We start from the raw sequence: 25,438 nt of genomic DNA, 5'->3' as shown, positions 1-25,438 counted from the left end.
ATATATAAAATATAGACCAATTTTTAATAAGTACAGTAAGATTTGCCAACAGGATACCTAGGGCACAATGACCTGCTCACCGTGAAAGACTAGAAGCATTTAATATTCTAAAAACTCCCCCCCCCAAAAAAAAAAATTTGTAAATGCTAGGTAAGGCATATTTGGTTAAGAGCCAGTTTGGACTCCTGGTTAAGGCATCAGGCTAGAAATCCAGAGATATGAATTCTAATCCCGCTTTAGGCATGAAAACTGACCGACCGATCTTGGGCCAGTCATCCTCTCAGTCCAACCCACCTCACGGGGCTGAGCGCAATAAAAGGTGAGACAAAAATAAATATATCCAGTGTTTATTTTAACAGTTCAGAATAAGACTAACCTTGTTGTTTGCTACCTCAGCTGATATGGTCTCAATTTGTTCTTGGATTGACTTAATAGCTTCATTCACAGCCTCCATCTGTTGGTCAAAGGAGGCTGCTTCCTGTTTTAGCTCTTGAAGCTCCAAAGCAAGTGCTTCGACCTCCTAAAAAATTATAATGCAGATATTAACATTGTAATCTTATTCACGCTAACATGAGAGTGAGTCCTGCCGAGTACAACGGGATGTCTGAATTAGCATTTAAATGTTAGAGCTGCATACATAGTATTTATTCAAGCTAATTGTATGGTGTGGTATAAATTTGGATCTCAGAGAGAAATCCCATTTTGTTACATTAATGCAGGAATTCACTTGTAGCTTCTGTTTCTTCTCCTGTTGCTTCAGGAGGATTCTTCCTATTTCATATCAGGACCACGTCACAAACGAGAAAATTCCACAAAGGAATCTTTCCCAAAGACTCTCTGAGATAGTGACAGAACGAAGAATGTCCTTTGCTGGACATGTGCTCCGCATCAGTGAGCAACATCCAGTAAAGACCGCAATCAATTGGATACCACCAGATGGTTGGAGAAAAAGAGGAAGCTCCCCCCCCAAAAAAAAACCTGGCACCAAACATGTCAGGAAGATCTGAAAGACATCAACCTTAAATGGAAGGATGCAGAGACTGTAGCTGTAGATCAAAAACTGTGGAATATGTTTGTAGCCCAATGTGCTTAGTAGAGATCATCATCAACCTCCTCCTCACTACAACAACCACATTAATACATAATCTGCATATGGAATCTTTTTTACAAGAAGGCATGTGAAGCTTAATTTTTAAGATAAACTTTCTCATGTGAGGTACTGTATAAATCCATTGTTGGTCAGCGTAACGCCCGAATTAAATACAGATTGTAAATTATGTGCAAGACAGAACAAGCTGATATCAAGGGCCCCAAACAAGCCTCTAAGAAATCTCAAGCTTCCCTTGGCCATAAATAACATCACCAGTTCAAAACAAGACAAGAAAAGCCAGTTTCTTAAATTCGGCTTATACACAGAAACCCAACTCATATGCAGATATGCATCCTAGAACTCTTCCAAGCGAGTTAAAAAGTTGTTGTTGTTGTTAGCTGCGACCCAACTCATACGTAGATATGCATCCTAGCACTCTTCCAAGCGAGTTAAAAAGTTGTTGTTGTTGTTGTTAGCTGCGAAGTCGTGTCCGACCCATCGCGACCCCATGGACAATGTTCCTCCAGGCCTTCCGGTCCTCTACCATCTTCTGGAGTCCATTTAGGCTCATGTCTACTGCTTCAGTGACTCCATCCAGCCACCTCATTCTCTGTCGTCCCCTTCTTCTATTGCCCTTCATCTTTCCCAGCACTAGGCTCTTCTCCAGTGAGTCCTTCCTTCTCATTAGGGGGCCAAAGTATCTGAGTTTCAACTTCAGGATCTGGCCTTCTAAAGAGCAGTCAACGTTGATCTCCTCTAGGACTGACCGGTTTGATCGCCTTGCAGTCCAAGGGACTCGCAGGAGTCTTCTCCAGCACCATAGTTCAAAGGCCTCAATTCTTTGGCGCTCAGCCTTTCTTATGGTCCAAATTTCACAGCCATACATTGCAACTGGGAAGACCATAGCCTTGACTATATGCACTTTTGTTGGCAGGGTGATGTCTCTGCTTTTTAGTGTGCTGTCTAGATTTGCTATGGCTTTCCTCCCCAGGAGCAAGCTCTTTTAATTTCTTGGCTGAGTTCAGAGTACAAAGGTTAATTTTGAGAACACCACAGACTTGGTTCATGAATTATCACTTCGCAGTTCTGATGTTTCCCAACTGATTTTCTTTACCAGTTATAAAAATCTGTTATCTCTGAGTTGAACAAGGCCGAGCTAAAGGTTACCATTAATTATCATAATTAATTAAATGGACATTTAGAATTTTCTGTTTTCTATTCAGCCTAATGCTGTGAATTCCAACAAGATACATGCTTGTGGGTTTTTCCTACTGCCCTAGCCATTCTTTAAGAATGGCTGCAAGAAGGCATTAGAAGCCCTCATCTCTAATTTTTACTAACAAGAATAAAAAGCTCTCTTACTCCTGGGCCTGCAGCACGCAACCAAACGCAGAGTTAACGTCTACAAATGGCAGCAAAGAGAAGCACAAATTAAGGTAAGGTTAGAGAACAAGGGTTAGGATTCAAGAGCAAATCTTAACGAAAGAATAAATATGCCCATCCCAAAATATCAGCTGAGAGTCAGGGAAAAAAGTGTTTTGTAAGGAATCAGGACAGATTCTGAATATATCCCAAGTAAAATAAAGTACTTTTCTTTTGCTACTACATAGCAAGAGTCGGTTTGGTATAGTGGCAAAGGCACCAAGCTGCAAACTACAAGTCCTAGTCCTGCCTTAGGGCATAAAATCAGCTGGGTGACTTTGAGCCAGACCCTCCCTCTCAGCCCCAGGGAAAAGGCAATGGCAAATTACTTCTGAAATGAAAACTGTAGGGGCTTGCATTCGATTTTCCCCTCTGAAATCCACAGCTGGGTAAAGACTCCGTCTTCCCTTTACTCAGAACCATGCTGTATTTTCCCTGGGAAGATCCAGAGAACAAATAGCTCTCGCTCGCTACTTAATCTCAAGGGGAAATCTCTGCAAAGGGATCAAGTTACCACCCAACTGTGGATAAGCTTCTGATCCAACAGGGTTCTCTGTAGCTTACATTGCAGCTGAACCTTCAACCAAGTCGGTTTTAATAGTGAAAAATGGCAGAGGGGAGAAGATGAGAGTGCTGGTGGCTAAGACCTCAACCTACTGTGTTTCCCCGAAAATAAGACCGGGTCTTGTTTGGGTTTGTGGGGATTTTTTTGCCTCCAAAAGAGGCACCAGGTCTTATTTTCGGGGGATGTCTTTTATACTCACCTCCGGCACTGATAGCCCCACCCAGCCGGTCCGCTTCTTCTGGCCGAAGAATCAGCATCGTTCTGCAGCTGCCTTCTGGCCTGCATTTCTCAGTCATAGGCCTTTCCGGAAAGTCTATGCAGCCAACTATTGAGCTATGGATCCATAGCTCGGTTCTTGGGCTGCAGTGGCCTTCCGGAAAGGCCTATGACTGAGAAATGCAGGCCTGGCTGCAGAAGACGTCGCAGAAGAAGAAGTGGGCCAGCGAGGAGAGACCTGGCTGCAAGGTGAGTGGGTGCGGGGCACCTGGGGCAGATCCACCCCCCCACCACCTACCCCCGCCCTAGCTCTGTGTGCCTTGCCTCAAAACTAGGGCTTATTTTTGGAGTAGGGCTTACTTTTGGGGAAACACAGTAATATTTAAATAATCTTAGCCGTTAAATTACAGAACAATTAATCAGTGAAACAACTTGCCTCCAGAAGTTGTGGGTGCTTCAACACTGGAGGTTTTTAAGAAGAAATTGGACAGCCATCTGTCTGCAATGCTATAGGGCAGGGGTAGGCAACCTCGGCTCTTTTATGACTCATGGATCCCTGGTATAGGGTCTCCTGCCTGAGCAGGGGGTTGGACTAGACGACCTCCAAGGTCCCTTCCGACTCTGTTACATTTCAAGAGATGAGATAAAGTACCAAACAGAGCTGCTCTTTCTTCAGTATAAATGTTTTCAGAAACTTGAGCACAGGTAGACCATTTTTTTTTTAAAAAAAGAATCTATTTGCCAGTTGAGTCTATTTCTTTTCTAAGCTGGCCTTAGAGTGGCATTTTTACCTGTTCCTTTTCCTTCATCTTCTTGGTGGAAGCATCGGCTTTTTTCTTGGCTCCATCTAGTTTCTGCTGGGCATTCTTCAGCTCTTTCTCCCTTTCCGCTTCAGCATTTTTCATTTTATTTTCCAGCACTTTCAGTTTCTCCTCAGCCTTTTTTTGCACTTCTTTTGTTTTCTTTAGCGTCTCCTCACATTCCTCTAAAAACAGAAGAGTTTTGATTGTAGCTTTTAAATAGAAAAGCTACACGGCAGAAAGCAAAATAGCACCTTACGAAATGTTAAAAAAAACAAACAACAACAACCCACCCCTAAATATTAACTATTCTATCTAAAAGAACAGGCCAATTTCATCATTAATATTTTCAAATGATTTTAATTATGGCTTTTTCCCCCATTTTGGACTGAAATTTTAATTTTTTCCAGCACAACAACTGCCAGTTGTATTTGTTACGAGTAACTCTTATATGGAAAAAAAATGCTTAACGGATCTGGGCTTTTTTTTATTCAGGTTGAAGAAAAAGCAAGGAAGACAGCACACCCTATCGCCACACAATTTTCAGTTGCTCAGGAAACCACACAAGAACATTCTGGCACAAACTGCACAGCCTCTGGGGGAAAAAAATATCACATGAGAATGGTGTGTGCTTTTGAGAATAGTTTTGTCAGGTGTGTCTGAACACTGAACTGTTGCCCAAAATGTCATGACCTGTCACCTTTTCACACATGAGTCACAGGTTGGTCACCACTGCCTTAAATTAATCTCCACTGAGGGAAAATAAGGCTATGGTACCAAGAAAATGACATGACAAGAAAACAGTGACGATACAGATACAACTATCTGTTTGATGGCCGTTTGGTGGCCGTTTAAGCTTACAGTGGCGTTGAAAAAAAGTGACTTACTGTTGTGATTCAGGGTCAGCCTGTGGGTTCGGCAGTTGGGTCGGATGACTCAGAGGAGGAGGGGGGGGTGTTGGAGAGCTTGCTGATGAGAGCCCTCAGCCAGGCCCCTCTCATCTGGTTACTATGCAGACCCAGCTGTGTGAGCCTGACAGCGTGGATGAAGATGACCCACAGCTGGCCCCGTTCAAGGACGCCCGACGCAGGAGGCAGTCAATCAGGAGTAAACAGAGGAAGGCAATGGGGCACCTCGGAAGGAGGCAGAGAGAAGCCACGCCCTGAACTGTATAAAAGGGGAATGCGTGGGAGGGCTGGTTTGCTGAAGGCAACCACTTGAATAGTTCCTGTTTCATAGCTCCTGTTTCATGGTTCGTGTCTTGTTTTGCTGTTTTATGTTAATAAATTTGGCAGGCTTAATTCCAGCCTCTTGCCGTTTGTAAAGGGGTTGTCCCTGCCTTTTCTGCAGGGCCGGTAGCAGGCTGGTACAGAACACTTACAACCTGTCCTCAGGTTTACAAACTGATGTAGCATCTCCAGTCATATAATCAAAATTTTGGGCACTTTGGTAACTGGCATGTATTTACAATGGTTGCAGAGTCCTGGGGTCATGTGATTTCGATTTGCAACCTTCTGCGCCGGCTTCCAAGAAGAAAGCCAGGGGGGGGGCGTGGGGGGAGCTGGATTTGCTTAATGACCACATGATTCATTGAACAACTGCAGTGATTTCCTTAACCACAGTGGCAATAAAGGTCGCAAAATTGGGCACATCACAACTTAAAAACTGCCCGGCTTAAAAACAGAAACTCGGGTCCTAATTGTGGTCCACCTGTAGTTAAATTCTTTTTCAGATTCATTTATTTGCTTAAAATGTTTTAAAGGCTTCTGGTTCAAAGCAACTGTTTTTCCTGAAGAAAAATCTACAGGTGCAACTCGAGACAGCAATGTTTTTTATAGTATTTACAATTGTTCTCTTCTCACCAATGGTTTTTTTCAGGGTATCCAGCTCTTCCTGATGCTTGTGATAAGTACTTTGTTGTAACTTAGTTTGTAACAGGTCAGCTTCTTCAGACTTCATTTCCCATTGTTGCTTCAGTTGACGATACCTTAACAGACGTCATAGGTTTTTTTAAAAAAATATATATATTTACATTCCATCAAGACACGTTTAAAAATGTCCCACCTTATTTTCTGACGATGAACTTAGAATTCCCAAAATACACATAACAAAGGTCGTGCTTTGATCCCGCCAGATTTATAATCAAGAAGCCGCACAATGGTATCGTTTGATAAGTGTGCGCGTAGTTCTGTCAGCTTCCTAAAGCAAAACTTTTATAGGCAGTCCTCACTTAATGACTATTTCTTTCCTGACCGTTCGGAGCGATGGCACTCAATGAATTCCTTGTGGCCAATCCTGAAATTAGAGCCATAGCACTGACCCCACAATCATGTAATTAAAATTAGGCACTTGGCAGCCCTTGTGAATGGGACACGGTGGCTCAGTGAGACGCTGAGCTTGTCGATCAGAAGGTCGGCAGTTTGGCAGGTCGAATCCCGAGTGCCGCGTAACAGAGTGAGCGCCTGTTACTCGTCCTAGCTTCTGCCAACCTAGCAGTTCGAAAGCACGTAAAAATGCAAGTAGAAAAATAGGGACCACTACGGTGGGAAGGTAATAGCGTTCCATGCACCTTTGGCATCTAGTCATGCCGGCCACATGACCATGGATACGTCCTCGGACAAGCGCTGGCTCTTCAGCTTTGAAACAGAGATGAGCACTGGCCCCTAGAGTCAGAAACAACTAGCACGCATGTGCGGGGAAACCTTTACCTTTACCTTTACCCCATGTGAGTGCAGAAGATATTTTAACAGCCTCCGGCCACATCTGCCCGTTAGGGCATCCTCTGCTCTGCTGCCACCCTCAGCTGGCCTTCCCCATCTTCTTTCTCCTGCTGCTGCTGGCCCTTTGCAAGGCCTTCTGCTGCATTACAGAGGTCTCAGGAGATCTCAGGAAGGGCCAGCAGTTACCTTGGCCAGGAAGGCTTCATCAACAGCAGAAATAGAATACAGCGGGAAGGGACCTTGGAGGTCTTCTAGTCCAGCCCCCTCCCGCTTAAGCAGGAGAACCTACACCATCTCAGACCAGTAACTGTCTAGCCTCTTCTTAAAAAATCTCCAGTGATGGAGCACCCACGATTTCTGGGGGGGGCAAGCTGTTCCGCTGGATGATTGTCCTCACGGTCAGGAAGTTTGTCCTTAATTCCAGGTTGCTTCTCTCTCTGATCAACCATTGTTTCTCATCCTGCCCTCTGGTGCTTTGGAAAATAACGTGACCCCCCCTCCTCTTCTTTGTGGCAGCCCCTCAAATACCGGAATACTGCTATCATGTCGCCCCCGTTTTTCCTTTTCTTTAAACGAGCCAAATCCAAGTCCTGCAGCTGTTCTTCGTATGTTTTAGTCTCCAGGCCTTGGATCGTCTTAGTTGCTCTTCTCTGAATTTTTTTCCAAAGGAGGAAGAAGGCAGAGAAGGTCAGCTGGGGCCAGCAAGTGGTGGCAGAGGTAGGCAGCAGTGGTTGAGTGGGCAGCCAAAAAGGGCAAAGATGGGGGTGAAGGGGAGTTGAAACAGAGGTGAGCATGGAAAGGCAGGAAAAGCATGAGATCCTTGCCTAAGAATGGTACAGTCCTCACCTAATGACTACCAGAACTGGTGTTTCTAAGCAGAGCTTTTCAACTTTTTCACCCATTGTGCCACTTTTAGGATATGGCAACATCCGAGTACCACCAGTTGCCTAGCAAGGTGTCAAAAACTTGATGACCAAAAAAAAAAAAAAGGAAAAAAGTGATGAAGTACAGGTAGTCCTCGACTTACAACAGTTCACTTAGTGACTGCTCGAAGTTACAATGGCACTGAAAAAAATGAATCAGTTGCCAAGCATCTGAATGTAAATCACAAGACCCTGGAGATGCTGCAACATTCCAGCTGATTGGCGCTTCTTCTGGGCTTAGAAGCGCCAGGATCAGCGCCAAGCTCCAGCTGGAGCCTGGCGCTGATCCTGGCGCTTCGCTGAGCCCTGACAGCCCCGAAGAAGCACTGATCCTGGCGCTTTTGCTGAGCCCTGACAGCCCTGCAGCTCCAGCCATCTCACGGGGTGCTGCCACCGGTTGAGCTCATTCCCCTCCCCCACTACCACTTTTCTGGGATGGTCACATACCACCTGCCAGGTGCCAATGTACCACAGGTGGTACCCATACCACTGGTTGAAAAGCCCTGTTCTAAGCAGTGGTCATGTGGTGTTTAGCTTCATGAGTGTACCACTTAGCAAATGGAAGTTTTGGTCCCAATAACAGTTGTAACCTGAGGACTACCTCTATACAAATTTTAAGTTTAATCGTTTTGCAGGTTTTTGTCTGGAAGAGATTCACCTTTCTCAAGTATTAATTTACCAAGCCAATCATACTGAATTAACTAACTTCCTTCCTATTCCCAGAGTTCCTGGATAAAATAAATTGGCCAGTGCATACTTTTCAAGGGTCACCTGTAGACTTGCTATCTCTTTTCCTGTCGTCTGCAGCTCAGCCTGTTTTGCTTTCAATTCGTCTTGCGCTTCTTTCATTTCTTGAAGTTTGGACAAAACTGAAGCTGCCTGAGACCGTGCACCTGGTTTACAAAAGATACCGTTGCATGCATGAAAATCAGTTCAAATACGAGTTGCAATATTGTTCATTTGTTCAAACCCCCGCACACAAATCCTTTGGATTCCAGACAAATGTGGTAAATACTGAACCTGTGATAGCTGTGCTACATAAATTCCTGCATCAACTGACTGTAATGATACATGCAGGAAAGTATTGGTGGCTTGTGAAGACCCTAGAACAATTTATCCAAGACCCTCATCCTGTAGCATAATAGGCTGGTTACACAGGTGAATTTTAAGTTTTGGACAAGCAGATAAATGCAGTTCAGTAAAAGAAAAGACTCAATGATTTCCTTAAATATAACAGAGACATGTCAAAAGTGTATTGTAGTAAAGAACAGAAAATTAGCCAGTACCTCCACTCAGTGTGCCTTGGGGATCAAATGTGTCTCCACCTAGAGTGACTGTTTTTGTCATTATCCTTTTGTCAAAGGTAACTCTCTTGGCATTATCCATGTTATCACAAACCAAGGCCTGCCCAAAGACGTACTCCATTGCCTTTTGGATTTCAGAATCATAGCCCACCAGACTAAGGGCCAGATTAACATTGTCATCACCAACCTAGTACAAAAGGAAAAAGGACAAACTTCAGAGAGAAAAAAATGTCTAATTCAGGATTTATTTTTTCCTAAATTCTATGATACAAGAAAATTTTAGGATTTATTTTTCCTAAATTCTACGATACAAGAAAATTGTATAGAGATTTGGTTTCAGCTTATGGTCATTATATCATAGTCTATTACTGTTCAGACAGAAGCTATTTATAAACATAGACCAGACTGCAACCTGGTGTAATTGGGGATAGACAAAATGCAACATTGAAATTTGATGTCAAGGAAATCCATTTGCCTCCTAGAATGCCCCTTATTCAGAATCCTGCAAACAACTTCCTCTTCTGGAATATTTATTTGTGGAAAATTACAATGTCTTTGTAAAAAAATGGATGCGAATATTCCAGCAGAAAAAGTTACCTCCCTAGAATAATGCATTTGCAATGAGTGGTAAGTGGAACTCCCAGTATTCAATGCTGGTTGTGAATTCTAGAAGTTGTGGTCCCCACGCATCAGGGGAACACTATTTGGAAGGGGTTTGTGAACCCCATTTATTTTAATCTCTAAGCTATCGTTGCTAAGACAATCAATCTGAAATTAAAAGATTTAATTTAATATCATTAAAATAAAATAAAAACTTTGATGGAGATACGTATTAAGGAAAATAAATAACAAGAAAATACATATTAAAAAATAATTGTCTGGTTCATAACAACATGTGGAAAACTGAGAAAGAGAATAAAAAAACTTTCAGTATAGAAATAGGTTCAAAACTCCCACAAAAGAAAATATACCAAGGTTTTGGCCACTTTGATCGTTTCTTTTCCAATACATCTTGAGGAAATTTTATTCAGTGGAATAATAGTATATCGACGCTTCAGTTCACCTTTCTCTAGCAGCTTTTTCCCAGTGACCTAACAGATAAGAATTAAAAAAAAATTGCTCACATATTTGCTAACCCATTTTACCTGCAGCTACTGCTACATTTATTACCGTGATAAAAAAACATAGTGTTAAAACATGTCTTTTTAAAAATGTTAGGATTCATCTGATTTATAATTAGTAACTGTATACAATATTCTATTCTATTCTATTCTATTCTATTCTATTCTATTCTATTCTATTCTATTCTATTCTATTCTATTATTACAACCTTTCTTGCCACAGTTGTTAAGTGAAACACTGCAGTTGTCAAGTTAGTAACATGATTGTTAAAGGAATTTGGCTCCCCCATTGACTTGGCTTGACAGAATTTCATAAAAGGTGATCATGTAACTCTGGGACGCAGCAACCGTCATAAACATGAGTCAGTTGCCAAGCATCTGAATTTTAATCACGTGACCATGGCGACGCTTAAACGGTCACAAGTCACTTTTTTCCAGTGCCATTGTAACTTTGAACGGTCACTAAGTGAACTGTTGTGACTTGAGGACCACCTGAATATTCTGCACATGCATAAGCTCTGTCTACACACTCAAAACACTACATGCAGGTTATAAAATATAGTTTGAATGGTCATCTTAAAACGTTACAAAAATAGTACAATTAAGAAATAAGGACTATTTTATGTATTACTTTTTTAATTTATCAGAACCGTTGTGCTTAAGCAATTACAAGTGTAACATTCAGATGCACTCATGAATACAAGCCTAGCTTCTGCTTGCTATTAAATCTGGTTGGCTGCTAAACAACTGAGAAAAGAACAGAAGTCATATTTTTAATAAAATCTTTTGAGAAACGCACCTCGGTGTCCACCACAACATTATAAAGTCGACCGCCAGCCACCACTTCTAGTGCTGTCGCCGTAGAAACATCTTTCACAGTAATCAAAGATGCAACCAGCCCTTTAACCCGATCTGGATTCCAGTTTGTTTCTGGATTGCTTAAAATCAATGAAGGAATTGTTTTGTGAGAATGTATTAATGCTTTTCGTAGATAATTTTGTTGTTATTAAATAATACTGTGAAATCCCTAGCCAAAGACAGAATGTTTCTTCCCAATTTCCCAGTTCAACTGTAAAACATTTTAACGTAATTCCTGCCTGGAGACAGGAGATACAATTTAATGGCTTCACCTGTATTCAAAACGTAGATTGGGGAACCTGACCAGGAAAGTTTCATAGGATTCCCTCAAACGATTTACCACACGGGATAACTCCTTTTGCTTTTCTAAAAGATGCTCTTCTTTTTTATCTGGAACAGCCAAACGAATAAATAACATTATCTAGAGTATGTATTTCTAAGGTTTCAGAAGAAGCTGATCAGACAGAAACTTACAGCCTTTATATAGAAGCTACTTAATATAAAATGTGCAAAAGGGGAACCACCTGTGACTAACTCATGACATATTCTAGCTCACAGAGATGCAACATCACACACTTATGTACAGGTAGTCCTTGACTTACAACAGTTCATTTTACTGACCGTTCAAAGTTACAATGGCATTGAAAAATGTGACTTACGACCATTTTTCACAGCCTCTGCAGCACCCCCATGTTCATGTGATTAAAATACAGATGCTTGACAACTGGTTCATATTTATGACCGTTGCCCTTGTCCCAAGGTCAGGTGATCCGTTTTGCGATCTTGTGACAAGCCAAGTCAATGGGGAAGCCAAATTCACTTAACAACCAGGTTACTAACTTAACAAACTGCAGTGATTCACTTAACAACTGTGGCAAGAAAGATCGTAAAATGGGGCAAAACTCAGTTAACAAATGTCTCAGTTAACAACAGAAATTTTGGGGTCAATTGTGGTCGCAAGTCAAGGACTGTCTGTACTTCTGTTAGTGCAGGACGTGTTCAAAATGAGGTCTAGCGTTAGTCAGTAAAAAGTGGGCTATTGTCCTCCATGGAAGCAGCAATTCGTCTTGAATCTCCATCTGTGTGTACAATGTGTAAAACAAAAACCCCTCCGTTCAAGAAGGCGAACAAACCTTCACAGTTGAGTTTCTTCATTTCATGCTCAAGTTTCTCTTTCTGCTTTTTAGCTGCCTCAAAGGATTCTTGATCTTTTTTGTAGCCACCATCCATTTTTTTTACTTCACCCTGTTTTGTCTTTAGTTCTTGCTGGGCGTGTTTCAGTTTCATCTGAGCCTTCAAAAAAATAAAATGTGAAGTTGTGATTTGGTTCTTTTGCTTTTGGAATGAAGTTAACTTTCTTGGAAACAGTCATAAAATAGTAATCACCGTGAATCTTCTATCTTTAAGTACCAAACAGCTTTTCAAAGAAGGTAAGGTAAAGGTTCCCCCGCACATGCGTGCTAGTCGTTTCCAACTCTACGGGCCGGTGCTCATCTCCGTTTCAAAGCCAAAGAGCCAGCGCTTGTCCGAGGACGTCTCCGTGGTCATGTGGCCGGCATGACTAGAGCCAAAGGTGCACGGAACACTGTTACCTTCCCACCCTAGTGGTCCCTATTTTTCTACTTGCATTTTTACGTGCTTTCGAACTGCTAGGTTGGCAGAAGCTGGGACGAGTAACAGGCGATCAGTCTGTTACGCGGCACTCAGGATTCGACCCGCCAAACTGCCAACCTTCTGATCGACAAGCTCAGCGTCCTAACCCACTGAGCCACGGCGTCCCTTATTAAAAGAAGGGGATACTCTAAATGGGCAAAACTGTCAAACCAAGATGGTCCTGATTGTAAAGAACAGAACAGGAAAACCACAAGGTCCTTGAAACATAAGAATGAGCCTGAACATGTCAGCTCTGCCCTCTCTACAGATATCATAATGGAGGGTTCCCTAGAAACAGGAATCATTACCTCCAGGCCTAAAACATTTATCCAGCCTGGTAGGGAAACAATATTTCATGCAAACATATCATGATGGTTGAAGCTAAGACAAGAGCAAATCTGGGCCTGCAGAAGAGTCATATCCTAATCCTAAAAACAGGAAGATTTGCAAAACAAATCTTATATACTGTTTTCCCAAGTCCACAGTAAGGAAACAACGATTTCCAAAAGGACGGTTTGGGCAGCCAACTTCTTTCTCCAGTTAATAATCCTCAGTGCTAAAATCTCCCAGTTAGACTTCTGCAACGCTCTCTACATGGGGCTGCCCTTGAGGACCACTCGGAGACTTCAGCTGGTGCAGAATGCAGCCGCACGAGTTGTGATGGGAGTCTCCCGATACTCCCGTGTAACACCTCTTCTCCGCGAGCTGCATTGGCTTCCAGTTGCCCTCCGGGTGAGATTCAAGGTGCTGCTGATGACCTATAAAGCCCTAAATGGCATGGGCCCGGATTATTTTAGGGAGCACCTGCTGCCAGCATCAACTTCCCATCGTCCTGTGCGCACCCATAGGGAGGGCCTCCTTAGGGTGCCGCCGGTCAGGGAGTGCCGGCGGGTGACCCCAGAGGAAGGGCGTTCTCTGTGGGCACGCCTGCCCTATGGAATGACCTACCTGTGGAACTCCAGACCGCCCCCGACCTTCGTTCGTTTTGCCGGGACCTGAAAACTTGGCTCTTTGATCTATCTGGCCTAGACTGAGGGGTTTTAAATTTTAAACTTTGTTTTAATTTGTTGGGCTAGTAATTAATTTAATTTATTTTAATTCTATTTCTATTTTAACTTTTATATTGTTTTTAAATTTTGCCCCGTAAACCGCCCTGAGTCCTTCGGAAATAGGGCGGTATATAAAACTAATTAAATAAATAAAATAAATAAATAATGGCAATCTGGCCATTAGGGAGGGCATGAATGAGGAATAAGGCTAAATATTAATATTTAATCAGATGCCTCGATTCCTACCATGGACGAATGGTTACAAAAGCTGATGGGATTAGCAGAGATGGCCAAATTGACTGTGCTGATAAAAGAAAAGTAGACATAAGTCCTTTTGTTTCTACTCGGAAACCGCTTCTGGACTTTGTGCTTGAGGTGGGGAAAAAAATGATCTCACGATTTTGGGGTTTACCGATTAGACCGATTTGCCAATACAGAAATGGCTAGTTAGTGCATACTACTATAGAAATGTAAAAAGTTGAATTTGATTTTAATGTCTGATTTTACTGCCACAGAGTTGGAAATCAATGCCTTTTGTCTCTTCCCCTCTCCTTCTTCACACCTTTTTTGTTTTCCCTTTTTCTAACTGTTGTCCCCCTACTATCTGCTTTTGCATTTTCACATTCTGTTATCAATGAATAAAACTAAATAAAATGCTAAATAATTGTCTTAATCAGATACAGTGATCACTGCCAAGAATATTCATTGGCAATTACCAATGGAGGGGGCTGATGGAAACCACTGTGCCTATGAATCTCTCCCGTTGCCCCACCAAATTTTTTCGAAATGTCCATTTAGGAAATGGATACTTTTATGGTTTGACCAATGAATGTGGACAGAGCAGAATATACTTTACAAAGGCACACACTGTTGTGATTCAGGGTCAGCCTGTGGGTTCGGCAGTTGGGTCGGACGACTCAGAGGAGGAGGGGGGTGTTGAAGAGCTTGCTGAGGGGGTTGGAGAGCTTGCTGATGAGAGCCCTCAGCCAGGCCCCTCCCACCTGGTCACGACGCAGACCCAGCTGTGTGAGCCTGACAGCGTGGAAGAAGATGACCCACAGCTGGCCCTGTTCAAGGACGCCTGACGCAGGAGGCAGTCAATCAGGAGTAAACAGAGGAAGGCAATGGGACACCTTGGAAGGAGGCAGAGAGAAGCCACGCCCTGAACTGTATAAAAGGGGAATGTGTGGGAGGGCTGGTTTGCTGAAGGCAACCGCTTGAATAGCTCCTGTTTCATGGTTCGTGTCTTGTTTTGCTGTTTTATGTTAATAAATTTGGCAGGCTTAGTTCCAGCCTCTTGCCGTTTGTAAAGGGGTTGTCCCTGCCTTTTCTGCAGGGCCGGTAGCAGGCTGGTACAGAACACACACTGGCTCAAATGCCCTGATCAGAGAAAACATTTCGAAAAAATAATATTTGCATTCTCTTTCAGCTATTTAGGAACACATTAATAAAACTGGGGAGAGGTATAGAATCCACGGTAGCAAATTAAAATTCAAGAGATCCCATAATAGAAGTTGGGGGAAAAAATCTCATCTTTAATACAGAAAATATATATTCCAGACAGTTCATCGTTGCTTCCTCAGTCAACTACCTGCCTTCATGAGTTGATGTCCTACAAAAATTCACAACATTCTTTAAGTCTTTTTGATACAGGTAGTCCTTGTTTAACCATTTGAAGTTTGACAGACCGCCCCCAAAGCTACTTCCAACCCAGTTCTGTCAGCAGCAGCCCCCTGTGGTCACATGATAGCGTTTTAGGCATTTGCAACTGTCTCACCTTTATGGCTGGTTGTAGCACTCTGTGGTCAAGTGACCACTATTTACAATGGTTTTTTTTCTGTGTTGAGGCCTTTTTTGCTGGTTTCAAAAAAAAATGCCCATAGGATTGATTTGCTTCATGTTCACCATGTTCTGAATAACAACCGCCAACGTTCTTAATGATTACAGAAAAGAAGTCATAAAATTAGGTCTGTCATACTTTGACTTACTGCTATCATGACTTATGACGATAATTTTGGGGTACGTCACGGTTCTAAGACAAGGATTAACCTGTACATGGCATTTTAACTAGACGGTGCGCCCAATTTGCCAGCAGACACACACCTTTATTACTTACTTGCTTAGCTTCTGTCTCTGCTTTGCTTATGTCATTCTTGCAAGTCATCATCTGTCCAGCCAGAGTAGCATCTTCCCCATCTTCACTGCTGGACAGTCCAGCTGACACTGCGTTGAAATGCTGCTGCGCTGCAGCTAAAGCATCGGTGTCTTTATGGTTTCCTTCCTGAAGAACGCTCAAAGCATCTCTCATCTTCTTGACTTCTTTTTCTTTCAAGTCTAAGGCTTTAGAATCCTTGGGGGGGGGGGGGAGGAGGGAAGTTGCATAATTAAAAGGCCGATTTTAAAAAAAAGGAAAAAAAATACACAAATTCATAACAAAAGCTAAGCGCAATCCTACTTTAACCCATAACAAAGTTCCTTTGAAAGCTGAGAATTAAAACAGCTGTGACCCTAAGAGAATAATTAATTTGGTTGGCCAGTCTTGAATCTGGGGCTGTTTTGGTGCTCTCCTTCAGTTTAGATCACATCTACATATGTATTTATTCAGAAATAAGCCCCATAAAGCGGTCACCAGCCTTGGTGGAGCAGTGGGCTAATGCCTCCTTAAGAAACACCAGCTGCCTGCAATTAGTGCAGGTTCACATCCCACCAGGCTCAAGGTTGACTCAGCCTTCCATCCTTCCGAGGTAGGTAAAATGAGGACCCAGATTGTTGGGGGCAATAAGCTGACTTTGTAATAATGCCACTTGCAGGGGGCTGAAAGCCCTAATAAGCAGGCATATACATAGAATGAAGGCTATTGCTAAGCACATTGATTTGTGCTTTAAATTGTAAGCCGCCCTGAGTCTTCGGAGAAGGGCGGGATATAAATGGGATTAAAATAAAAAAATAAAAAATAAAATAAAATGTCACCTGACTGTGCCAACTTATGATATCAGTTACAGCTGTAGTCATGAAGTACAACGTCATCTGATCAGGCCAGCTTCCCCCGTGGACTTTTGCTAGTCTGAAGCCGACTGCAAAGGTTGCAAGCGGTGATCACGAGACTGTGGGATGCTGCAACAGCTGTAACTGAACACTGGTTGCCAAGCAACCGAAGCCCAATCACTTGATCGTAGGGATCCTGTGACGGCCACATCTTCGAGGACCAGTCCTATATCTCATTTTTCAGTGTCATCATAACTTTGAATGGTTACTGAACAAGCGGTCAGTGAGGGAGAATTGTATGTACTTTTTAAAATACTGTGATTTCCTAGTATAGAAGTACTTTTGTACAGTACACTATACATTTTCAAACATAAGCTTATCGAGAATATATTTAATTGTATTAGGGGAAAAAATAGTGTATAATTTAAGAGCCTTTCCATTGCTTACCTCTGCCATGGCTTTAACCAATTCCTTCTGCTTTTTCTCTTCACTTTGTAAATTTTGCTTTTTGATAGCCAGGGTGCTTTGTACTTTGGTATCAGTTCTCTGAACCTCTGCAAGAGCTTCTTCTAGAGAATGAAGCACACCACCAAATTCCTACGAATGATATATGTATTTAATAGAAGCAGATTTACGTTTGCAATAGTACCTCTACAGAGCTTCCTCAGGCATTTCATTAACATAAGAAAAATGGGAATGAAACAAAAGGCAAAAGTATTAACACTCTTTCTTGAAGAATAATGCCAATTTTTTTTTAAATGATTCTGTACCAAGCAAAAATCTAAACAGGAACCTAAATAGTGAATAGAGAATACGGGGAAATAGTCCCATTGAAAGAAAAGCACACTGTCTATGCTTACACATCCAAAAAAGCCTTGTGTTCTTGATATTGGCTTAGTATGTCCTGTGGTTGTAGCCCATTCATTATTTTATGCCAGTTTGTGAGTTAGCACTGTATGAATCCAGACACTAAACATGCTTGCCCAATTCCCTGAACTATAGCAAGTTTGAGCCTTTATGAACTACCTATACCCATTTAAGTGTGTCCAAAAATGGGTTAACACAGGAATAGGAACAACTTCAGGACGAAGGCTCCAATTTCTGTTGTAAGCAGTTGTTATCTAAATATTTATTGTTTAATTCTTTTTTTTATTTTTGTACTTTTATGTTTCTTAATTTTTTATTGTTGTGAGCCGCCCTGAGTCCTTAGGGAGAAGGGCGGCATATAAATTTAATCAATCAAACTGGAGGTACGTATTGTCAACCTGAACGCTTTACTAGCGTCTAAAGGTAAAGGTAAAGGTTCCCCCGCACATGCGTGCTAGTCGTTTCCGACTCTAGGGGACGGTGCTCATCTCCGTTTCAAAGCCGAAGAGCCAGCGCTTGTCCGAGGATGTCTCCGTGGTCATGTGGCTGGCATGACTAGACGCCAAAGGCGCACGGAACGCTGTTACCTTCCCACTGTAGTGGTCCCTATTTTTCTACTTGCATTTTTACGTGCTTTCGAACTGCTAGGTTGGCAGAAGCTGGGACGAGTAACAGGCGCTCACTCTGTTACGCGGCACTCGGGATTCGACCCGCCAAACTGCCGACCTTCTGATCGACAAGCTCAGCGTCCTAACCCACTGAGCCACCGCGTCCCTTCTTACTAGCGTCTAGTTATTCAATTAATTGTATGCCATATATTTCTAATAAGCCATTATTTCTTCAACCAACTAAAATTTTCAAGTGCATTCTTTACAGGTGAACAGCCTACAAATTCAATAAAATGGCTAAAAATAAGTTTTACTCCTTGTATTAGCATATTGCAATTAGGTAATTGAATAGGTCTTACCTGATCCCTTTTTTTTTCCATCTCTGTTATTTCTTTGCTAAGCTGCTTCACCTTCTTCTCATTTTCAGTCATCCCTTCTTGAAGTTTTGAAATGCTGCTTTCCATTTCCTTTAGCACATCAGCAGAACGTGCCTTGGTTTCTTCAGCTATTGTAAACTGATATGCCACATACAGACGGTTCAGGTGTTCTATCTCTCTCACAACTTTTTGGTATTCCAAATAGGAGGATCGTTCCTGGTTAGGCAGAAAAAAATAATCCATCATTGACAGCTACAGCAAACCAGAATATATAAGTAGTCCTTGACTTACAATAGCTAATTTAGTGACAGTTCAAAGTCGTTTTTCATACTGGTGACCACTGTAGCATCCCAATAATCGCGTGATCAAAATTCAGATGCTTGGATTCATATTTATGACCGTTGCTGTGTCCCAAGATCATGTGAGCACCTTTTGCAACTTTCCGATAAGCAAAGTCAATGGGGAAGCCAGATTCACTTAACAACCAGGTTGCTAACTTAACAACTGCAGGGGTTCACTTAGCAAATGGAGCATGAAAAGTCGCAAAATGGAGCAGAACTCACTTAACAACTGCCTCGCTTAGCAACTGAAATTTTGGGCTCAGCTGTGGTCGTAGGTCAAGGACAACCTGTATTCCATTAGAATACAGGCAGTCCTCAACTTAAAACCACAACTGTTTAGTGGGACAGTTAAGTAAGTTTTCCTCCATTTTACGCCCTTTTTTGCCAGAGTTGTTAAGTGAATCGTTGCAGTAGTAACCCGGTTGTTAACTGAATCTGGCTTCCCCCCTTGACTTTGGTTGTCAGAAGGTCACAAAAAGTGATCAGATGATCTTCGGAACACAGCAACCGTGGAAAGTACATGCCAGTTGCCAAGCAGCTGCATTGTGATCACATGATCATGGGGATGCTGTAAAGGTCATAACTGAAAAAAACGGTCACAAGTCACGTTTTTCATTGCTGTTGTAACCTTGAACGATCACTAAACAAACTGTTGTTAAGTCGAGGATTTCCCGTACGACAGAATAGCTGTTCTGCATGAATGAAACTGAGGATTCTTACTCTCTTGCGGTCCTCCAGAGCTGCCCAGCAAGTGATGAATAGGAGAAGAAAAAGGGGGAAATTCTTATTGCATAAACACTTTTCCATTTGCATATTTTGGGGTTTTGCCCATGGATGCCACAGAAATGAAATGCAAGATCTAATTGCATTGAGTCAAATTATTTCAGAATTTCTATTAGCAAAGCTAGGATGTGTAACTTGCTTAACAGTAAACCACACTGAATTCAGTAGGATTCACACAGTATAATAAGCAACAATGTTCTTTGCTTTTGATTGACGTTGCTTGAACACCAGTTATTTTTTTTCATTAACTAGACAGTGATTTAGAATGCTGCATACAATCAGTTCGTTGTACTAAATCTAATCAAAGATGGAGTTTTATTGTGTGTGAACTCTGGTTAATTTAAACTGTAAATACCTCTTTCAGTTTTTGCAAGGTGGGTGTGATTTCTTCCTCTAAAATCTGTAAATCAAAAGTAAGAGTACTTAATTTTCAATTCTCCAGCTGAACCAGAGCAATTCTATTTTCCTAAGAGGACAAATATAAATATAGGATCAAGTAACCATAATGTTAGTACCGTGCAAATTTCTTTGAGTTTTGCTTCTTTTTTCTCAATAGTTTTTTGCGCTGCTAGTTTCTTGCACTCATACATCCTTGTGCCAGCTGCTTCTTCAATCATAGCCAATATCTAGAACAGCAGCAATAAAAATGTAACACAGATCAAGCTGTTTCAAAGATAAAAATCACACTAATAGAAAATCCTCTGTCATACTTACCTCTGGGGGCTTCATATTTAGCACTTTGGTAATTCGGCCCTAAGATAGAAGGAAAATAGCCAGCTATTAACATCTCAGTATTTTAAAGGCCTTATAATAATCTACATAGGGTGAATTATGGTGCAGATCATCCTTGGAAAAGAAAAGAGCATCTGGAGAATTGAACAAAAATTATCACAGCACATTTGTAACAAAACAATTGGGCAGGATAGTAGCTCATGGAAAGCTTTGTTACTATGTTTTTCCGCTTATAGTTTTACAAGGCTATCAGAAATATTACTGTAATATGCTTTTTGACACTAGATTGATGCCTATCCATAGATTATTAGATGCAGGGGTATGCTTAGAGGTATGCAACCAACTAGGAAGAAGAACAAAAGATTATATGTTTAATTCTGGGCTGAATTAGGAACAGCTAGTTAGGTTTTGAGAAAGGAAGATGAATTTAAAATCAGAGAAAAAGCATATTAAAGGCTTCGAAGCACCACACATTTACAATCTAAAAAGACAATACAATAAAAAGAAGAAAGGAAGATTATGAACATATATATACTTCATTACCTGCATAATAAGAAAATGAGGATTATTGACATTCAATCCAACAGAGCAGAAGAGATCTTGCACTCTGGTATTGTTTGCATTGACACCATTGATTAAGTATTTATTTCTGCCTCCAATCACCACCTTGAAAATGAACGTCAAAGGACTATTAGCGTGTATCATCTATCATCTCAAACAAAAAGACTATTTAGCAGTCATTTTAAAAATGACCTCCCTTGAAAACTATTTGAAAGAAAAACAAAATGAAAGATTTTAATTTTTCTACTTGCACCAATTTTTTAAAAGACGGTAAGGACATCATTTACAGAATTGTTTAAGGCATCATAATGGCTCACCTGTCTTGTGACTGTTATCTCATCATGATTCTCAAATCCTAGTGGACTCTGCTTCTTATCAAAATTATCAAAAGTGATAGAAACAGAAGCCTTAGTAATTCCAGCCTGCCCATTTTTGTAAACAAGGTCTTGCAGGTTGGAAGCTCTCACCTAAAATGAATTTTTTAAGACAAAATTAAACCAATAAGATAAACAGGTAGGGATGCTTGAGTTATAGGACTGCATCACAAAATAAATTCAGCTGTTGTATTTAAACAAATGTTTCTGTATAAATGTTTTGTACATATTACATGTGTTACATCATTCCAATCTACAATTCAGTTCACTCAAGAGAGACAAGATAAAACCCATTTTAAGGGATATGGTTATAGGCAAAATTTATTTTAAAAAATTATCACTCTGATGATATGCTTCATGAGTCAGAGTCTGTACTTCCCAAAATGTTTACACAAAATTATTTGTGAAAAGGCCCATAACCAAAATTGTTATCTAAAAGAAATCCATCTTCATAATGACTTAAAATTCTGCTTCCAAAAATTAGATAAATTAAGAATTTTTCCACAATATGTTATACTTTTATGGGATGAATTTGGCATGTTAAATTATCATTCTCTTGCAAATAAAGATCAATGATTAAGCCATTATCAGGACTTATTCTGAATTTTAAGAAGAAAATGTTCCTACAGTAAATTTTAGAGTTAGTCCAAGAGTCAACATTAAACATACTAAGAGCAGGATTTTTTAAAGGTAGCCAACATCTGCGACATACACACTTACCTGTGACAGATTGGTGATTCCCAATAAAAAACAGATGGAGTCCAGGATATTTGATTTGCCACTTCCATTTAAGCCGGTAATAGCATTGAATAGAGGGTCAAAATCATTAACTTCTGTCCTCTGAGCGTAAGACTTAAAACCTTCAAGAACAATTGACCTGATGTACATTTCAGTTGATTTCCCTATAGATTCCAAGTAAATTCACCTCCAACCTATAAAATGTACATTTCTTCCATTATTCAAGTTTAATATATAGGCCTGCTTCATAAAGCCCCTTAAATATAACCCAACAGCTAGGGTTATATAGCAAAAACAATTACTACTCAATCATATGAACAATGTGTAACTTAACAAACAGAAATGGATCATTTCTATATACATGGATCACATACATCCTCTTGATAGCAAAACAGCAAGATCACAAATTAAACAGCAAGATCACAAATTAAGTCCTGCTGACTTCATCATTATTACACCTCCCACATTATGCTGGAGTAATTCATGTTTGCTTTGAGGCCACGTAAGAATGTATAGGAGGAATTGATAGCATTTTTTTAAAAAAATCATTTGGCAAAGAAATGTATCCTAAAATCAGTAACAAAGCTACCTTAACTATATATTCAGACAACACTCACACAATCTTGCAGTATTTAAGATGCAAGATGCCTGTAAGTGAATGCAGTTGGAATATATTCTCGAATCAAGAGGCATCTGTTCAGAACACAGAACGTGCAACTAAAGACATTTTACACACTTTCCAAACTGCCTATCCAGCACACGCCAAACAAATTGGAAGAGGTCAAAAAGTGCAGATCCATCCAGGTCTGACATAAACCTCTCTGCCTTTAAAATTTTCTACTACAGGATATGCTTACTAAAAAAAGAAAAAAAAGGATCCGAATCCGAAGTGTTCAATTCAATCGGATTCACGTCGACTTACAAACCCCCTTGATTGACAGTCTAAAAGTGCTCTTCGGTTAGCTTCAGATGCTTCGCGAGGAAGCAAAAAAAAAAAACAAACCCACTTGCAGATACAGTATTTGGGGACCGTCATAATTTAGGGGGGGGCTCTGAGAAGTCCTCACCCGCCAAGAAGGGCCGCCTCCAACCGACTCAACCGCAGCCGCTCCGCTTTTCCGCTTCCTCCCTGTTTGAATTTGGCGCGGGCGGACCTTTCGTTCGTTCCGCGCAAACTTCAATTCAGGGCTGTTCCGCATATTGCCTGATTTTTTATTTTTATTTTTAAGCTTCTCAGAAATCGAACGAGTCAGGCGATTGGGAGAGGCTACCAAAGAAGGGAAACAACCTGACGAGCTTTCTACGCTTCTTTAATGCAGCAACGCGATTGGAGAAAAAAAAAGAGTTTAGAGGGCCTAAAGGGGAGGGCGGGGCCTGAGAGATTAGGTCATCCACTTACTTTCTCAGGCCCCGCCTTCCGTTTGGATTTAAAGCGGGAGTAACTCCAGAAAGTGTTGTTAGCTTTGCGAGGAGGGAGCTATTCCTCCGGTCGAGCGGTCGGAGCGCTGGACTGGATGAAGCAGTAGTTTAGTGGCTTATTTTTTCTTAAGCCCTAGGTTTCTTTTTTATTATTGTTAAATTTATACCATTTTCGAATCTTAGATCATAGTTAAGTAACGGAAGTTACTCCAGCAAACATTCTAAAGAGAACGTTATTTTTTCAGCTTGTAACTCCTGTTTCGTGCAACAGTGCTAAGGCTTGGAAATTTTACTTTTGTAAACTATAACAAACGCAGCTAAAGAACCACTTTTCTTTTCTAATAAAAATCAATATCTCGTGCAGTAAGGATAAGGATGGTGCAAATGTTAAGAAAATTGCATCTTAAGAGCTGTCAGTCCATCCTAAGATAAGCACAATGTCCATATGGTCTTTCAGAAAGCTTTTATTAGAATATACGTCTTTTAAGTTTTCCTTAGTTTTGCTTTTGAATTTTTCTTTGTAAAGCAGAGTTATGAGCATAAACAGTTAAAAAAATACAAACCTCTTTCAGAGTTGTCCCATTTTCAAGTCTTTTTTTTTTGCAAGAAAGTGTCATTTGTGCCCATTGGTGACATGGATTAACCTTGGGAAGCCAAGTGGGGCTGGAATTGGTTATTACTTGGCTGAATGCAAGGCAGAGGCATATTACTTAAGTAATATCCCCAGGAAGAATGCATAGCTCCTGTTTAACTAATCCATAATCGTTAACTTCCCTGGCCATAGTGAAATAACCTTGAGCTAAGGAGTCAACCTAGAACTAAGGAGAAATTTCCTGACAGAACAATTAATCAGTGGAACAACCTGCCTCCAGAAGCTGTGAATGCTCCAACACTGGAGGTTTTTAAGAACAAACTGGACAGCCATTTGTCTGAAATGGTATAGGGTTTCCTGTCAGAGCAGGGGTTTGGACTAGAACAGGGCTTTTCAACCTGTGGTACGGATACCACCTGTGGTACATTGGCACCTGGCAGGTGGTACGCGACCATCCTAGAAAAGTAGCAGGGGAGGGGAATGAGCTGAACTGGTGACAGCACTGCACAAGCCTGAGCGAGAGATGGCTGGAGCTGCAGGGCTCAGTGGAAGCGCCAGAATCAGCGCCAGGCTCCAGCTGGAGCTCGGCACTGATCCTGGCGCTTCTGAGCCCAGAAGAAACGCCGATCAGCTGGAATGTTGCAGCATCTCCAGGGTCTTGTGATTTACATTCAGATGCTTGGCAACTGATTCATATTTATGACGGTTACAGTGTCCCAGGGTCATGTGAAGTGACCAAAACCTGCTGCAACCACCCAGCAGACGGGGGGGGGGGAAATAAAAACCAAACATCTCCCACCCCACCCCCGCTGCCAATCCTCAAAAGAAATGCTCACAACAATGAAAACCTCGGACAGGAGGAAGAGTGCCACCAGGCAGGCAGGCAGGCAGATGTCTTGCTTGGCTGTGGCTTGGGGGGCACTTTTTTCAGTGCCATTGTAACTTTGAACAGTCACTAAGCGAACTGTTGTAAGTCGAGGACTACCTGTACTTCATCACTTTTTTCTTTTTTGCATCATCAAGTTTTTGACACCTTGCTAGGCGACTGGTGGTACTCGGATGTTGCCATATCCTAAAAGTGGTACAATGGGTGAAAAGGTTGAAAAGCCCTGTACTAGAAGACCTCCAAGATCCCTTCCAACTCTATTATTATTATTAACTAGATTAGAGCCCTTGGTTGCAACTGATGCTAGATTTGCAGAAGTGAAAAACTTAGAAGGACCCCTGTTCCTTTTGTGCTGGCCAAAATGTTTTTGCCCACCTGTGAGTTTTGTGAACCAACTGATTATGTTTGCTTATTTCATCTGTCTTGGTTTTTTTTACCAGCTAAATGGATTAGG

At 41.4% G+C, this 25,438-nt stretch overlaps 1 protein-coding gene across 1 annotated transcript in view; it reads right to left on the bottom strand.

The window, feature by feature from the left end:
• SMC2 (structural maintenance of chromosomes 2) overlaps nt 1-23,375 on the bottom strand; it is a 30,148-nt gene extending 6,773 nt beyond the window's left edge. Inside the window, exons 1-19 of the mRNA XM_081316445.1 lie at nt 23,155-23,375; nt 22,070-22,281; nt 21,293-21,442; nt 20,958-21,080; nt 20,397-20,435; nt 20,198-20,308; nt 20,038-20,082; nt 18,541-18,774; nt 17,154-17,303; nt 15,838-16,071; nt 12,153-12,312; nt 11,292-11,409; nt 10,961-11,099; nt 10,012-10,131; nt 9,023-9,227; nt 8,494-8,629; nt 5,956-6,080; nt 4,085-4,278; nt 377-520 (exon numbers count right to left, since the gene is read on the bottom strand). Of these exons, the coding sequence (XP_081172571.1) occupies nt 377-520; nt 4,085-4,278; nt 5,956-6,080; nt 8,494-8,629; nt 9,023-9,227; nt 10,012-10,131; nt 10,961-11,099; nt 11,292-11,409; nt 12,153-12,312; nt 15,838-16,071; nt 17,154-17,303; nt 18,541-18,774; nt 20,038-20,082; nt 20,198-20,308; nt 20,397-20,435; nt 20,958-21,080; nt 21,293-21,442; nt 22,070-22,237 (2,595 nt within the window). The 5' untranslated portion in view covers nt 22,238-22,281; nt 23,155-23,375. The remainder of the gene's footprint in view (nt 1-376; nt 521-4,084; nt 4,279-5,955; nt 6,081-8,493; nt 8,630-9,022; nt 9,228-10,011; nt 10,132-10,960; nt 11,100-11,291; nt 11,410-12,152; nt 12,313-15,837; nt 16,072-17,153; nt 17,304-18,540; nt 18,775-20,037; nt 20,083-20,197; nt 20,309-20,396; nt 20,436-20,957; nt 21,081-21,292; nt 21,443-22,069; nt 22,282-23,154) is intronic.
• Between the last annotated feature and the right edge of the window lie 2,063 nt (nt 23,376-25,438).

This window comes from Vipera berus (genome assembly GCF_964194415.1).
Source record: "Vipera berus genome assembly, chromosome: 2".
In the NCBI taxonomy this organism is placed as follows: domain Eukaryota; kingdom Metazoa; phylum Chordata; class Lepidosauria; order Squamata; family Viperidae; genus Vipera; species Vipera berus.
This window is presented reverse-complemented; position numbering and strand designations above follow the sequence as displayed.